Genomic DNA, 17,225 nt, shown 5'->3' with positions numbered 1-17,225 from the left:
AGTAGCTGATGATGCACCTCTGGTGAGACCACAATGCAGTTCTTTGTGAAATTCTGGTGGCCTTGTAGGCAGACACTCACACTGCTGCAGAATGTACAAAGGAAGGTACCCCAACAATGAAGTTAATTGTCAGATTCTCGTCTAAAAAGAGGTGTAGGGAATTTGATTGTCATTTGTTAGTATAAAAATGGGGAGAATATGATTTGGACACACAATGTAGTAAGAGGGAAGTTTGATGAAATTTGGCTGGAAAGACAGGATAAGGTAATGAGAAAGTGCCATGCATACCAGAAAAAATAACCTAACTAGCATGGATATTAGGAAATACTTCTTAATTACAAGGGTAGTAGACTGGTAGAGTGAGATGCAATTGCAATGAGATGCCAGAGTTGGGTGGCTTAGAACAAAATAACTGGGATATAAAAAAGCTTGGGATATTTAAAGTCACAGAAGAGAATGGGATGGGTAGCTGTTGGGTTAATGTCAATACCTGGGCAGAACATATAAACTTACAGTCTCTTACTGCTGGGATGTGATAATAACAAGGTCAATGAAAAAAAGTGACAGATATGTATGTGGGTAATACATTAATTTTTTCCCATTAACTGCTCTGGTGTTCAAGCCAAAGCTTGAAGAATAGCTGGATTAATGTTTATAACTACAGAATCTAGGGAATAAAACTATTTATGCCCGTTTCTAAAATCTTTGCCAAGATAAAACGTTTTCCATGCAATATTATGTGGTCACTAGATTTATTAAGGACTGTATGGATACTGAAGCAAAGATATTGTTAAACACTGAAATAATGATTAATGTTAACACAAGAACATAAGCTAAGAGAGAGTGAGAGAGAGGGAGAGAGAGAGAGAGAGAGAGAGTAGCTTGTTTTCATTAGCACAGAGAACACGGCAGCATGATTTAACTGTAATACTTAGTCATACACATAATCAGTTTCTAATGCAACACCTGAAATACTATTTTGAGCATGCCATAATGGGAATTAAGTCTGACTATCTCTGTGATAATGGCTTATAGTAGGAAAAAATCTTAGAGAGACTGCATGGCTGTCTTGATAAAGAACAGTCTGCTATTGTAAAAAGCACAATACAAAGCACAAACTTTAAAACACTAATAATATGTCTGGTATGTTGTTCAGATGTGCAAGGATTTATCACTGGTATAAAAAGTTTTATTCATTTCTCTGAAGTACTGAATATATATAAGTTGTTACCTGCTCAGAAAGCATTTGTTCACTGGAGAGGGTGTATTTAGCAAGCCTTGTATGCATACCATCATATCTCTTAACCTCTTAGTGCAAGAAATCTGGACAAAACCAAAACTAATGGGAGGAAAAAGGCCCAAAATAATGGACGAATTTTAAATATAACTGCACACTTAGAAAGTTGCTAGGGAAACAGGTTTTGCATTAGCGTTCAATTTCTGAATGATATGCAGTCAGAAACTCAAATGGCTGTCATTATTTAGTGACTGCAGTCCTCAAGGATTTGCCACAATTTTTATAAGGAACATTCCAAAAATATGAACATTCTGCAAAATTCTGAACAGATGAGGAGTATGAATACTATCTAGGCAGACAGATACAGAAGAAAGGAAGAAAAACATTCAAGTCCTCAAGATGAGCTACTGTTTATTTCCAGCACTTCAGCTGATATTCACAGATTTTTTTTCTAATATGAAATTACTCAGCACAGCCAGCATAGCCAAATTAGAGCTATCGTCAACTATCCGATAGGTAAATCAGAACACAGTCATATACTTCATTACGCCTGACTCACTCTACTTCTGTAAGCAACACCTAGTACTTCTATAAGCATGGCACCTAAATAACAACACCTAGTACTTCTATAAGCATGACACCTAAATTACAACACCTAGTACTTCTATAAGCATGACACCTAAATAACACCTAGTTATTTTACTCACATTTCTTCAAATTTTCAGCCTGCATTCTTTGTAGTCTTACCGCTTAAATTATAGCAATGTCATTCTACCATTCTCTCCCGCAGACTGATTTTAGAAGTACTTTGTGAAATTACCTTTCAGTCTGCCTTTGAAAATTAATACAATGGTTTATGAAATTGGGCTAAAAGATATTTAACAAAAATTTACAAGTTCAAATATCAAAAAAAAAAAAAAAAAAAAAAAAACTAATGAATTTAACTTTGATTTTCTAGTGAATGTAGATTTCCAACTTTCTCAGAGCTCACTACATTCAGCCAGCCTTCAATATACACAGCTGTCTTCAGGCTGTCTCATGAATGTGATAACTGCCATATTCATGGAAGAAACTGAACTGCTTTGTGTTTGCATAGGTATTTTCATACCCCAAGTAGACTACAAATAATTTTTCCTCAGGTGGATAGCAAATGTTGGAGGTGTGACGGGCAAGAAAGAGGTAGCTGGGAACATATGTTTTGGAAGTGTGACGAGCTGGCAGATTTTTGGAATTCCTTGCAGACCACTCTGCTGGAGATGCTGGGTGAGCAGATTGGGCTGACTAGGAAGATGATTTTTTTGAGTTATGCTACAGAATTGGAATTGTCTAGACATAGTAAAGCCTTGCTAAGTCTAATTATGGTGGCTGTCAAAAAAGCAATTACTAGAAAAATGGAAATCAAGGTTTAGACCAACTTTACTAGACGTAGTCAATATGGTAACATAGATAAAACAATTGGAAATGGGATCTTTAGAAAAGGGAAGGAGCAAACTACATTGGAAAAAAATGGGAATTGTGGGAACAATATATGCTGAGCAGGAATAAGCTCTACTAAGAGGCAGGATTTGAATGATCTATATAATGCTTAACTGACAATGACTGGATGGTTTATAAGTGATGTATAATGTTTACAACTACAGTTGTTTCAATGGTGTCTGTGATGTAAACTGTAACTAAAGTGGTATCATTTTGTATGTTTTGCATGTAAATGTAACATTGCCTTTATCATATGTGTAAATTTAATAAAGATGTCTGAAAAAAAAAAACAAAAAGACAAAAACAGCATCTTGCATTTCGTGTCATATCAACTTCCTGACAATACCTAAATGTTTTCAAAACTTTTTTTTATCTAGCAAAAAAGGTCATAGCACAGTATATTGAAATTCATGAATTAAATTATTGATAATGACAACATCCTTTAGCCTGATTTCAACATAGACTCATAGTTAAGTATGAAACTAGCTGCCCTTGAAGGCCCTTTTAAGCCTAGCTAATTTCCCTTGTAGTGTTCAAATTAAAGTATCCATTTGGTTAGAGACTGATCTTACCCAACCCATGGTTGATAACTATATATTACCCCTAAAGAGAATAACTAGGATCATATCATAGATACTTTGAAGGGACCCACGCATGGGATAAAGCATTTAGGAGCTGCCTCTTCCCATTAGTAGTTCAGGGGGCAGCCCAGGGGTAATTTTTCTCTTTTCCATCCATTGATCCAAGTTGTGCTTAAATATGGACAGGGATGATCTTTGTCTTATGTGGATGGGGAGTCTGTACCAGAGCAGTGGTATCCTCTGTGACATACACCTGTCCCTCCAAATTGTTCTGTTGATGTTGCAGAAGAGGTTTAGATTCCTAGACTGAATATTTATAATGCCATCTGACTTCCTGATGTGCAGTAAATCCAACAGTAATGGGTCGAATGATGCCTTGTATACCAGACACAGATCACCTCTTAGCAGTCTATAGGATACAGAGTATAGTGACAGGGCTTTAAGTCGGTCCATGTAGGAAATGTTGTTTAGGCCTTGTATCCTTTCAGTAAGGTATCTGTGGAATTCCAGTTGTTGCATTTGTCTGGACAGTTACATGACTAAGGGGGGATTATATTCGATGACTGACCTGATGAGGGCTGAGTATAAGGGGACAATGACATCCATAGATCTAGACACATTCCCCTTTGTTTAACATGGCAGATATAACCGTGTGAAACTTTCATTTCTCAACAGATTTTAACCCAAATACATATCACGGTCATTCCTTTTAATTATATAATCATTGGGATAGGTACTGAATTCAGAGCTAACTTGCATTTCTCACAATCTGAAAAGATATTTATATTTACTATACAAAATCATCTGTTACACATATATATCTGCAGAATGCCACTACTTCTGTTCATGAGCCATGATCATGAAAAGGTTACTTTGAAATGCTGACTATAATACTTTGAAAATCGCCTCTGTTATGAGGTTAACATTTAAGTTTTGCCAGCTTTCAATATTTTAAATCAATTTCTTCAGAAACTTCTTATGAGCTATGACAGTAATTTTTTTCATATTCCAGCAGACATTTTATTTGGTGCAGAAAGCTGCTTTTGCATTCAGTGTGCGATCAGTTGTTGCAATATCATTCTGTAACAAGGCCATATGCCCACGAGTCTAAAATGTTCACATGAATGAATCACCAAGTATAATGCCCAAATTTCAGTTACTTCTCTTATTATTATTATTATTATTATTATGTAAAGAAACATTTAAATCTGACAAATCAGTTTGTTTATGGCTAGGAGTTTGCATATTTTTGCAGTAAATGTACTGTATTCTAAGTGGAAAAGCTGATTTTATTGTAAAAAAAACAAACAAACAAAAAAAATTCACCAGAACTGGCTAGGATTCAAAAATAACATTTGTCATTTATTTAGCAATAACCCAAGACTGGTATGGATGCCCTATAATTTCCCTATGTTTGACATGGTTTTATTACAAGGGTGAAGTCAGAGTAATACGATAAAGCCAGCCATGGGTAAACATGGGTAAATCCTGTGATACCCACATCCAGGGGTGGGGGGTTATTGTTACCTTTCTTAAATTATGTCTTTGTATAATGACGCTTTCATCTTCTCCTGCATTGTTTTCTGTTTGCTGATATACTGAGCATGAATATGGGACTTACATTCCAACGCTTGCACAGTACATCAGTGCAGTATAACAGAAGCACAGAGAAAAGACCATCGCCATTGCTGTTTTTTCCCTATTATTTAGAAAAAAAATCAAAAATATTACTAGGAAAAGCACAACAATATGAGGAAAATCAGGGATTTCTGCTTCTTCACTTTTGCAGAATATAACTGATTTTTTTCATATTTTGCCCTGTCTCTAGAAAAAGAGGTTTGAATGTTGTTATCCAGCATATGCCAATAGAAAGTCTCATTGCTCAATGGTACTTTAGCAGTTAAACTTTTTTTCGTTTGGTATGTGCTCAATTTACAACAGGCATGCAGGCTGGCTGTCCAGTCAGCATTCTCTTTTCAATCAGTAATAATCCTAATTCTTTATTGTATAATTACTAATACCAAGCAGCCTGCAGTCCAACATTCAGCACTGTCAAACACATATTTTAAATTGCAGTTCTCATGTCCAGACTATTCATGTGCATAAAATACCAGTCTAAGATAATAAAATCAGTCATTTTAACCCTAATCACTGCTTGCCTGAGTGAGATCCTGAAATAGCTAACACAACTGGATGCATCAGGTGGTAGGTTCTGTCAGATAGGGTCAAACGTTTGCTAAGGTCTGTATAATTTATAGTAACTGTACTTAATTGCACTCATCCATGTATGCACGTGGTTCACAGCTCATTTTTGCTTCCTCCTATGGTACAATACAAAGAGGCAGATAAATAAGTGCAGATGAGTAATGAACCAGTTGCAGTTCATTTCACATAATCAAAACTAGAAAAATGTAATGTTGGGATTCACCACTGTAATATCATGCCTCATATCCTTTGCTTCTGGAAGCTGAACCCTCCATTTCAGCTTCACATGAACATTTAATTGCCTCTGCCATAGTTACCTGCTGCCTACTCACTGTGCATTGTTAATTAAATGAATGATAGTACATTAGCAGGTACACAGTACAATTTACTTCTAGCCGTGCAGAATGCCATTGCGTATTTAAGGCATTCAAGAGATGCTTGCTCTATATAAAATTTACTTCCTGAAATTTAGCATATCATTTTACATCTGTGATAAGTAGGACACCACCAATTTCCTCTCAGATTGCAGACTATCTTTACATACTGAACTACTTCCACAAACTGATTCTAAATGAAAACTTGTCAGGCATTCATTCGTAATGCTTCAGAGAAGCTCATCTCTATCTCTTTGCACTGCCTGTTCACCTAAATGTGGTATGTTGAATATTTCGAGATATTTATATGAGTTATAACTCACCATCTATTACCTCAGAGGCCCTTTCATATTCTCTGTTACCCTTTAGAATTGGCAGCTGATGCTGTCTTGCTTTTGATTAATGGTAAATGATGAAAGTGGCATCAAAACATCAGTTAATGTGAGCAGACTGACAGCTCTTTATCTGCTCAGCCATAAGGTGCTACTGCTGGCATATCACACTGCCTGCCTTATACCTTTCAGAACAGCATCAGCTAACATACTCGGATCTTATCTACCAGAGCGATCTTTAATGTCTTTTAATTCAGAGATGAATTTGACTACTGCAAACAGGCTTTAGAGTTCCCCTAATAACAAGTAACGTTTCTGGAATGAACTCAAATCTCTTTCAGGTTGCAGGAGGGTATGATCATGTGTTATTCAATATATAGTGAGTAATGACCACCATTCAGGTGTTAGGCCTTGAAAAGATGGCAATCACAGGATGTTCATGTTAAGGCTATTTCTGAGGTGCACAGATACAGTGAGATTCATGGCACATTACCAATTAAGTCTGCACCAACTGTGAAAATACTGAACACAAGTATCTGAAAGTCGTCAGAATACATATGACTTGAATGCTGAAATGATTTTGATGTAGTACTCGCACAGTTCATTGGTAATATAGGCAATGCTCCTCTCTTTTTCATTTTTCATTGTGTAATGTTTCATACAAAAACTATAGTCAAATAATTACAACGAGAGTACCGGTAATAACATATAAATATTGTTTTGTATATTCTATAACACTAATGTTTAAAACATTTAATATATGTAAATTTAAGAAACATATTACTAGTTTTGCAGTAGGACTGACTTCTGTTTTAGTTTAACAATAAATATTGAGGGTCTAAATATGTCACTTCAGCAGTTACAACCAGTTCCTGCTAACCACATGATCCCAAGCAAACCATCTTATTGACGAATATGCACTATGACTTCTGATACGTGAGAATGTAATTAACTAGAAACAAAATGTGATGTAATTTCAATTTGACTAAAATGAATGTTTATATATCTGAATAATTAAACTAATAATAATAAATGAAACTCTATATGGAGCAAAATATAGTAATGCATATTACTGACTATAATGTTTCTGCGAGGTAAAGTGGTTCTGCACCCCCATCATAAAGTGAGGGCTGCTACCCCCCACTACTATTATATTTTCACTCTGAAGTCAGAAAACAAGGGGATATTTGTTTGTTTTAAGCCATATTATGCATTTCTTAAGGTTCTGCAAATGTGTTAATGAGAAAAGAATGCCACAAGAGGGACCCCCCCTCCAAAAAAAAAAATATCTATGGTGCATTTCCAGAAGAATGTATTTATCATAGCAATTCTGCAGGGCTTTACTAGATTTCTAAAGTTTCATCAATTAGCATTTTTGGTACTGTGCTGCTTTTGTCAGCCTCCTTTGGCATGTCACATGTTGGCATTGCCAGTGTGAGTGACTTGCCATGACCTGTCGATTAGTGTGAATGCCACAACAGCAACAGGTGGGACAGTTACTCACAAATAAATAATATTTAGATGCCTGCTTGTGATGTCAGTGGTAATACAGAAGCACATCTATATTAGCAATGTGTAGAAAACAGAAAGAAGACTCAAACTTTCACTGTGGAAGGATGGATACAGCTTCTGGTGTAATTAGCATAACTGATGTAATGGTGTAATAAGGTTTTGCTAAATCATTATAAATATCTAAGGCACAGTTACATTTACTCATTTTTATCTGCAACAAGACTTTCCTTATTACTTCTTTCTGTTCTTATGAAATGGGAGTACTCTTAGTATCACTGATTTATACTTTGCATTTCTACAAAAGTTGGTAACCCTGCAAATAAATAAATGAATAAACAGATAGATAAAGAAACAAATAAATAAATAGTTGGGACTCCAGTGGTATCTTAAGATCAACATCAATTTATGAGTTAGACCTATCTACAGAAATAGGTAATTGTAATTCTTTGTTCCTTACCTGACCTCCCTGCAGAAAATTAAGAAAACTATGGATGGACCCTCTGTGGGATATTGTGGTATGAGTACTTGGAGTTGTCAACATGCTATCCCCACCCTGTAGCTTAATGTCCACCAGTCAAGAGAGAAAAGAATAACCAGGGACCCCAGCACTGGGAAGAAAGGTCATTATGGAAGGGTTTGGTACATTTAATACTGCAGAGCAGAAGAAGGGATGATGGTGAAGATGATGATGACAAATGGCTGCAGGCCATGAGGTAGTTAGGTTATCATACGGTAGACAGCCTATTATTTCATTTATCAATTGCGATGAGTACGTGGGTGGAGCCAGCACCTGAGATTCCCCCCAGCAAAAAAATAAAGAGCAGTGAAAGATAGAGAGGAAAGGGAGAAAATGGAATAAAAGAACCATATTCCTAGCTGCACACAGCACCTTATAATTTTGCTGCTGTAATTCTCTGGAAGAAAGTCACTTTTTTGGGGGAAAACGGGAAAATGACCAAAGAAGATACTATAAGAATGCTTAATTCCATTTGAACATAATGTAATACGTTATTTAAAAAAAGTAGTGCTGAGTTTTTCCTCTTCTGTTGATGTGCTTTTATTTTAAATGGATTATTGAATCAGTTGAAATGGAAGTATTCTTCGTACCACTGATGTATGTTTTATATATCTTCAAATATTTGTATCACTGATGTACACTTTGTATGTCTTCAGATTTGCACTTTTTTTTCTGATCTGAACTTGTGTGAAAATGGTGACTTTTTCTCATATCTTTTAATGCTGAGTGACTAACTGCCAGGACAGCATTAAACAGTTTGTCAAATAACATAAACAGCTTGATTATATGTTCTTCAGTATTCTATTATTTTTACTATATGGTTTATCTGTCTTTGCCTGCTCTCTTTTTTAACTTATAGCACAGTGTAATGTTCACCATTGCTACTGCCTTTGCCGTATAGTGAGTATTTGTCACAGTACCATAATTATTGTGTTAAGCAACAAATACATTAGTGCTTTGTTGTGGCAACAATGCAATGCTGGAACAAGGCATTAGTACTCACCTTTTTCCATAAGCAAATGGAGATCAGGCCTTTCTTTTTCACCACACTGTTTATTAAAAACCGTATTGGATCACATTGAGAAAGAAGTCATTGTTCTCAGTATGCTATACCCAGTCAACAATTTTTAGTTATACAATGAGACAAAATACTAATCAAAAGCAAAACTGAGCAGATGCTTTCCAATGCAGATTCAAAACATGATTATACTTTGTTTAACAGATAGGCTGATTTTTGTTTTTCCTCCCAGCCAATGATTATCAAGCCATGTTCTTTATCAGTCTGTCATTCCTTCTGGACCCAGACATCAGAATATACTAGGAAGGAAAGGCAAGAGCTGAGGACAGAGGATGTCATCCGGCAGATGTCTGGGGTTTTTCTAATGCTCTGAACAGCCTTCCTTCTTTTCTCTGGCATGCAATGGGCTTGGCTAAGTTGAGTCCTTCCAGTTGCATGATTCTGTACATCTGTGATCCCCTAGTGCACTGCAAGCACTTCCTGGACTGGCTTGTGCCCCCACTTCTGTGTGTGAGAGCACCATGGACTCTCTCCAGCAGACACACCTACAATGGAGCTTTAATCAGCTCTCTTCCTCTGGAATGGGTAAGCTGACCTCAACCACACAATTCCATTTCTCCCATTTATCTCCTCCGTCACCCAGACTACTAGTCAAATCCAGGTAGCTGAGGCTGAAACCTTCACTAAGGAAGAGAACAGAAACTTGGAGGTGATCAGTGGTTGTCATGTGCACAGCCATCCAATGGTTTGCTTTAATTATTAATATATTTAACTGGATGATTTCTTACCATCTCTCTTACTCCATACTGTTTCTCTACTTTGGCTTTCAATTGCTTGAAGCACTCTTCCATACGATCGTGGAAAGGCCTTAGATCTTCAGTAACTCTTTTTGCATGAAGTTTGATTCCAGTTCCAAGTAAAGGTATCTTGGGGAAATGACATAAACAGAAATTCATAGTTAGGATGTGCTTTTTTCACAAGACATACATTATACCCACATTATCAGTAATACTGTCCATGCTATTCACACCCTCCTGGCGTCACTTGGGAACGTGTGGTACATAATCTATAAACTACTGAAACAAGACCACATAGCAGCAATCTGAGATTACTCATATTTTGTCTTGTCTAAATACTGACTCATCTGAGATGTAGCTTGCAATTATCAAACTCTGCCCTGTCATAATGAGAATATTCCAGGTTTCTTTTCTTTTCTTCCCAGAATGAAACTAACTTTTAAAACTTCAAGCTGTCTGTTAGATTCTGGGGTGATAAAAATGTACACAAAATGAAATTGTTTACCTCTCTACAAAAATACCTTTACTAAGAATGTCAGTCGTGGGGAAGATTAATACTATTTGTTAGGATGACAGCATTTCTTTAATAAAGGCATTAGATTTATGTGTGATACCATACTCTTCACTCAAGCACTTTAGTTTTCTCTGGAGTAAAGTAAGCTTGAAACAGCTTCCCAGCAAACACATGAATATGTCTTTATTTTCTAAATGTGTAAATGAATCTGAATATAAATGGTGATGGCAGTATGTTTCTTCATTTTTAAATGTATTTATTGAATGTTAAGAGTTAGGGCAACATATCTGAACTATACATCATAACAAACTGGTTAGCATTACAAAGCAATAATAACACATACCAAATTTCAAATAAATCTAAATTAGTCAATATTGATTATGCTTCTTCTAATACATCTCACAGTGAATGCAATGCATCTCACTCCAGAAGCAATATAGAAATACATGGGAAATAGAAATGCACAAGCAAAATTAAGGGAAAAGCATATTTGCCCTCAAAAAGGAAGGAAGGAAGTTATGATATGTCAAAAACTAAGAAAAATCACAGATTACCTGAGCAGAATGCTTAACACATAAAACAGGTTTTGGATGTATTATTATAACTCTAATAGTACTAATTCAATAATTACAATGTTTTCTGATATATTTTTATAGAAAATAAAAGAATCTATCTTTTGATTAATGTACCTGAAAAAATACTGCTTGTTCTTTAGTTTAATGTTATTAACAAAACCAGTAATTAAAACATTTGCAGAAACACTAAATAATATATGGAATTGTTACTGGGGATGCACAAGCCAGTGCATTTCGGTACTGGGGATGCACAAGCCAGTGCATTTTTTTGTGCCGGTCCCAAGCCCGGATAAATGGGGAGGGTTGTGTCAGGAAGGGCATCCGGCGTAAAACCTCTGCCAAAAATTACTGATGTGGAGAAGTTTTCATAATTACATACCGGATCGGTCGAGGCCCGGGTTAACAACGACCGCCACCAGTACTGTTAGCCAACAGGGTGCTGGCGGAAATTGTGCTTCTGTTGGCCGAAGAAGAAGAGGAGGGGGAAGGCATGCCCAAAGGCAGGAAGAGAGGAGGAAGGTTAGGAGTGTAGTACTGAGGGTAGGAACTTTGAATGTTGGCAGTATGACTGGTATAGGGAGAGAGCTAGCTGATATAATGGAGATAAGGAAGGTTGATATACTGTGCGTGCAAGAGACCAGATGGAAGGGAAGTAAGGCCAAGTGTATAGGATGCGGGTTCAAATTGTTCTATCATGGTGTGGATGGCAGAAGAAATGGGATAGGGGTTATCCTAACGGAACAGTATGCCAAGAGTGTTTTGAAGGTGAAGAGAGTGTCTGATAGAGTGATATGAAGCTTGAAATTGATGGTGTAATGATGAATGTTGTTAGTGCATATGCTCCACAAGTTGGGTGTGCGATGGATGAGAAAGAAAAATTTTGGAGTGAGTTGGATGAAGTGGTGGTGAGTGTACCCAAGGGTGAGAGACTAGTGATTGGAACGGACTTAAATGGGCATGTTTGTGAAGTGAACAGTGGGGATGAGGAAGTGATGGGTAGGTATGGTGTTAAGGAGAGGAATGCAGAAGGTCAGATGATTGTGGATTTTGCGAAAAGGATGGACATGTCTGTGGTGAATACGTATTTTAAGAAGAGGGAGGAGCATAGGGTGACGTACAAGAGTGGATGAAGATGCACACAGGTGGATTATATCCTATGTAGGAGGGCCAGTCTGAAGGAGATTGGCGACTGTAAAGTGGTGACTGGGGAAAGTGTAGTTAAGCAGCATAGAATGGTGGTCTGCAGGATGATGTTGGTGATCAAGAAGCGGAGGAGGAGTGTGAAAGCAGTGCCAAGGATTAAATGGTGGAAGTTAAAAAAGGGTGATTGTGAGATGGAGTTCAGGGAAGAGTTAAGACAGGCACTGGGAGGCAATGAAGAGTTACCGAACAGCTGGGTAACTACAGCAGAGCCAGTAAGGGAGACTGCTAGGAAGGTGCTTGGTGTGACATCTGGACAAAGGAAGAAGGACAAGGAGACATGGTGGTGGAATGAGGAAGTACAGGAGAGTATTCAGAAGAAGAGGCTGGTGAAGAAGAAGTGGGATTGTCAAAGAGATGAAGAAAGTAGACATGAGTATAAGGAGATGAAGCGCATGGCAAAGAGAGAGGTGGCGAAGGCTAAGGATAAGACATATAGAGAGTTGTATGAGAGATTGGACAGTAAAGAGGGAGAAAAGGACCTGTACCGATTGGCTAGACAGAGGGACAGAGCTGGGAAAGATGTGCAGCAGGTAAGGGTGATAAAGGACAGTGAGGGAAACATACTCACAAGTGAGGAGAGTGTGTTGAGTAGATGGAAATAGTACTTTGAAGGGCAGATGAACGAAAAGAATGAGAGAAGGTTGGATGATGTGGGGATAGTGAATCAGGAAGTGAAGCAGATTAGCAAGGAGGAAGTAAGGACAGTTATGAAAAGGATGAAGCATGGAAAAGCTGTTGGTCCAGATGACATACCAGTGGAAGCATGGAGGTGCTTAGGAGAAATGGCAGTGGAATTTTTAACCAGATTGTTTAATGAACTTTTGAAAAGTCAGAGGATGCCTGAGGAGTGGAGAAAAAGTGTTTTGGTACCTATCTTTAAGAATAAGGGTGATGTGCAGAGCTGCGGTAATTACATAGGGATAAAACTGACCAGTCACAGCTTGAAGTTATGGGAAAGAGTAGTGGAAGCTAGGTTAAGAAGGGAGGTGATGATTAGTGATCAGCAGTATGGTTTCATGCCAGGAAAGAGCACTACAAATGCAATATTTGCTCTGAGGGTGTTGTTGGAGAAATACAGAGAAGGTCAGGAGTTGCATTGTGTCTTTGTGGACTTAGAGAAAATCATATGACAGGCTGCCTAGAAAGGAGTTGTGGTATTGTATGAGGAAGTCGGGAGTGGCAGAGAAGTATGTAAGAGTGGTACAGGATATGTATGAGGGTAGTGTGACATCGGTGAGGACTGCGGTGGGAGTGACAGATACGTTTAAGGTGGAGGTGGGATTACATCAAGGATCAGCTCTGAGCCCTTTCTTATTTGCAGTGGTGATGGACAGGTTGACAGATGAGATTAGACAGGAGCCCCGTGGACTATGATGTTTGCAGATGACATTGTGATATGTAGTGAGAGTAGGGACCAGGTTGAGGAGACCCTGGAGAGGTGGAGATATGCTTTAGAGAGGAGAGGAATGAAGGTCAGCAGGGCTAAAACAGAATATATGTGTGTAAATGAGAGGGAGGGTAGAGGAATGGTGAGGATGCAGGGAGAAGAGGTGGTAAAGGTGGATGAGTTTAAGTACTTGGGATCAACAGTTCAGAGTAATGGTGAGTGTGGAAGAGAGGTGAAGAAGAGAGTACAGGCAGGGTGGAATGGGTGGAGAAGAGTGTCAGACGGGTACCAATAAGAGTGAAAGCGAAGGTCTACAAGAGGGTAGTGAGACCAGCTATGTTATATGGGTTGGAGACGGTAGCATTGTCGAAAAGGCAGGAGTCAGAGCTGGATGTGGTAGAGTTAAAAATGTTAAGATTTGCAGTGGGTGTGACTAGGATGGACAGGATTAGGAATCAGTATATTAGAGGGTCAGCTCAGGTTGGACATTTTGGAGACAAAGCAAGAGAGGCGAGATTGCGTTGGTTTGGACATGTGCTGAGGAGGGATGCTGGGTATATTGGGAAAAGGATGCTAAGGATGGAGCTGCCAGGTAAGAGGAAAAGAAGAAGGCCTAAGATGAGGTTTATGGATATGGTGAGAGAGGACATGCAGGCGGTTGGTGTGAAAGAGCATGATGCAGAGGACAGGAAGAAATGGAAACAGATGATCCGCTGTGGTGACCCCTAAAGGGAACTGCCAAAAGAAGATGATAGGCTTTTGTGGACTCTTAAAAATCGGAGTACTTAAGCAGATTACCTTGACTAAACAAGTGTCAGTACTTTTGTAGTTGCAGCAAAGGTGCTATTCAAGATGATGTTAAAAAAAAAAGATGAGAAATAGGAATACACAAAAAATACAAAAAAAGTTTCAATAAACAAGTGGTGGTGTCAGTAACAATGGAATAACAACAAAAACTACAAAACAAATTGTACTGTAACTATGAAATAATTATATAACGGAATTTGGTCTGAATATAAAAAAAAATGTCAGAATACCTTGTATATCTTGTGTATCTGAAGGATATTATTCATGCACCAAAAATAGGTACATCACAAAAAGCAAATTTTTAAGAGTAACTCAATATCTCTTCCTATAGTAGAAAAGAGATGGACAATGTTCTAAAGGTTTGTTGTACTAACCAAGTAAAGGAATACAAAACAAAAATTAGAGGAAAACTAAGGAGCAGTGTTGTTGTGGGTCAAGGAAAATAATTATTCAGAACATAATGTGACAGTTGGCCTTAAATTAAATAATGTAAACAATGATAAAATAATTCAAGTAACAGCCACAGGAAAAAGTAAATCTTTGTAAATAAATCTTGGTGCAAGATTATCAATAACAGAGAGTTTATGAATTGAATGCCTCTTCCCCAAGCATTAGGTGCTCGAGTTACAAGATGTTAAGGATAAAAATACTGATGATCATTTGCTGTCAGAAAATCAATGCCAGTACAGTTGCTGTGTGTGTGCTGGCATTGATTTTTTTTTTTGGCATGAAATTTTTGGATGTTTTGTTTTTGAATGATCATGGAGTTGGTATATATAAATTCATACGATGTGGCTAGACTACCTATCCAAATTGGTATGTACATGGGGTCTTGCTTCCTGGTAAAATAAATGGTTATAGTTTAATATTTTGACCTTGCTGAGCATTTTTTTTCATTATTTGTTTCTCTCTCCTGGACTCATTCCAGTGACCAAGTCCATGACTGGTCTTCCAGACGCTCCAGTCATTCCCCAGACTATTACCACATTTGACACTGGGGCTAGCACAGATCCTATGGGCACCATGGGGGATGGGATCACTGCTATGCAACCATTAGCCAGGGATTCTACTTTTTAATCCTACCCCATTTCTCCCAGACATGTATGCTGTGTCTGGCTTCAGATGACATGCAATGGGCAAATCATGCTGCCCCACTTTCACATTTACGGATCGTACTGTTGTTAGTAAGTTACCCAGCCCCTTCAGACATGTACATTGCAATTTGCTTCCTGGCTTCCACTGGGAAGCTCCTACTGCTGTGCATGCCTCACTAGTTTATCAGTCCCCCCACCATGATGGCACGACCATCCTCCTGCATCTCCATCAACCAACCAAACTACTAATCAAACCTGCATCGACGGGGCTGTAGTCAGGGCTTTTTCCCTCTATGCCACCACAGCCAGAGTGTCTTGACATTTGTTTTGGGTCTATATTATATAAGCAAATGCAATGAATTGCGAACACTATATAATCGACCCACAATCCATGGAAACTCAAAATGTCGAACACATGGATTAGCGATTTTTTTTCCCAGGGAAAAAATATCTCTGATCCATAAAAAAAAAAAAAAAAAAATCAAAACACAAAATAAATTGAGGGGCTTTGCCCCCACACCCCCCTACTTAAATATATAAATTCCGAGATCGTACCACAGTGGAAGAAATGGCAAAGTCCCGAAAACGGCCCACTGACTTTTTCCCTAGGAAAAAAATTGCTGTTCAGTGTTTCAGTATTTTTCCATTTCGCGTAATGATGTTCAACTAAACAGCATTCGTAATTCATTGCATTCGCTAAAATAATAGGAACCCTTTGTTTTTGGTGTTCATAGTTAGTTACTAGGGGTGTAGTCCAGGAGACCATTAAAGAGTGTAGCCCAATTGCCCCAAAGCACTGCCTCGTTAAGTGACTTGCTCAAGGTCACACAGTAGGCAAATGAATGATAAGGGAATCAGTGCACTGCAAGAGATAGCTTCTTAATAACTTAGAGCCTTAATCCTCTGTACTAACTGTCACTTTTTTTAAATTTCTCAACTTTTAGGCTTTTTATATTTCATATTGGAAGCATTTATCAAATGTTGCTTAAACATTTGAACATATAAACTACATAAATATTGCTAAAAACATTTAACTGAGAAAATTGCATCAAAAGTATTAAGCTGGCTGCAATGGCAGCAGTTTTATGTAGCTAATTTAGGTAGTCCTGCACTAATTGACATAAGCATGTTGTATAAAATGAGATTAAAGTGGCCTGATGAATTTCAGCTATGCAATACAAACAATACAATCTAAGGATAAGATGATTAATGCAAAAGTATCTTTTATGCAGATAAAGACACACTGAAAGGCAAGTTCACTAAGTTTGCTCCACAAGAAAATGTGCCACCCAAGTCTCTAATAGTAATGCAGCTATCCTGTTTCGTCAGATGCAAGATATAAGCTGAACAGGACTGACAACTGCACACAGGAATGCTTATTTAACGTAAACAGAAATGGACGGATAAACCCTAGTGAAACACTTTTAAAGAAAGCAGGATCAGTGGGAACCTGCGAGACTTTTAACAGTTAATAATGCACTGCTGTTCATTATCCCTTACAAAACAGTGAATTACTCTTATCCTGCCTTAAAAGGCAGACAATGATTAGCACAAAAGATGTTGTGTATGGAAACATGTTCACAGCTGTGAGTGAAA

At 37.8% G+C, this 17,225-nt stretch overlaps 1 protein-coding gene across 1 annotated transcript in view; it reads right to left on the bottom strand.

Annotated features, from left to right (window-relative positions):
- The window catches only part of DOCK2 (dedicator of cytokinesis 2), a 4,134,711-nt gene that overhangs the window by 215,283 nt on the left and 3,902,203 nt on the right, over window positions 1-17,225 (bottom strand). Inside the window, exon 47 of the mRNA XM_044069535.1 lies at window positions 10,041-10,178. Coding sequence (XP_043925470.1) covers window positions 10,041-10,178 — 138 coding nt within the window. The remainder of the gene's footprint in view (window positions 1-10,040; window positions 10,179-17,225) is intronic.

This window comes from Protopterus annectens, chromosome 4.part0 (genome assembly GCF_019279795.1).
Source record: "Protopterus annectens isolate FY-2018-M chromosome 4.part0, PAN1.0, whole genome shotgun sequence".
NCBI lineage: Eukaryota > Metazoa > Chordata > Ceratodontiformes > Protopteridae > Protopterus > Protopterus annectens.
The sequence above is the reverse complement of the archived record's forward strand: the minus strand, read 5'-3'. Positions and strand labels throughout refer to the sequence as shown.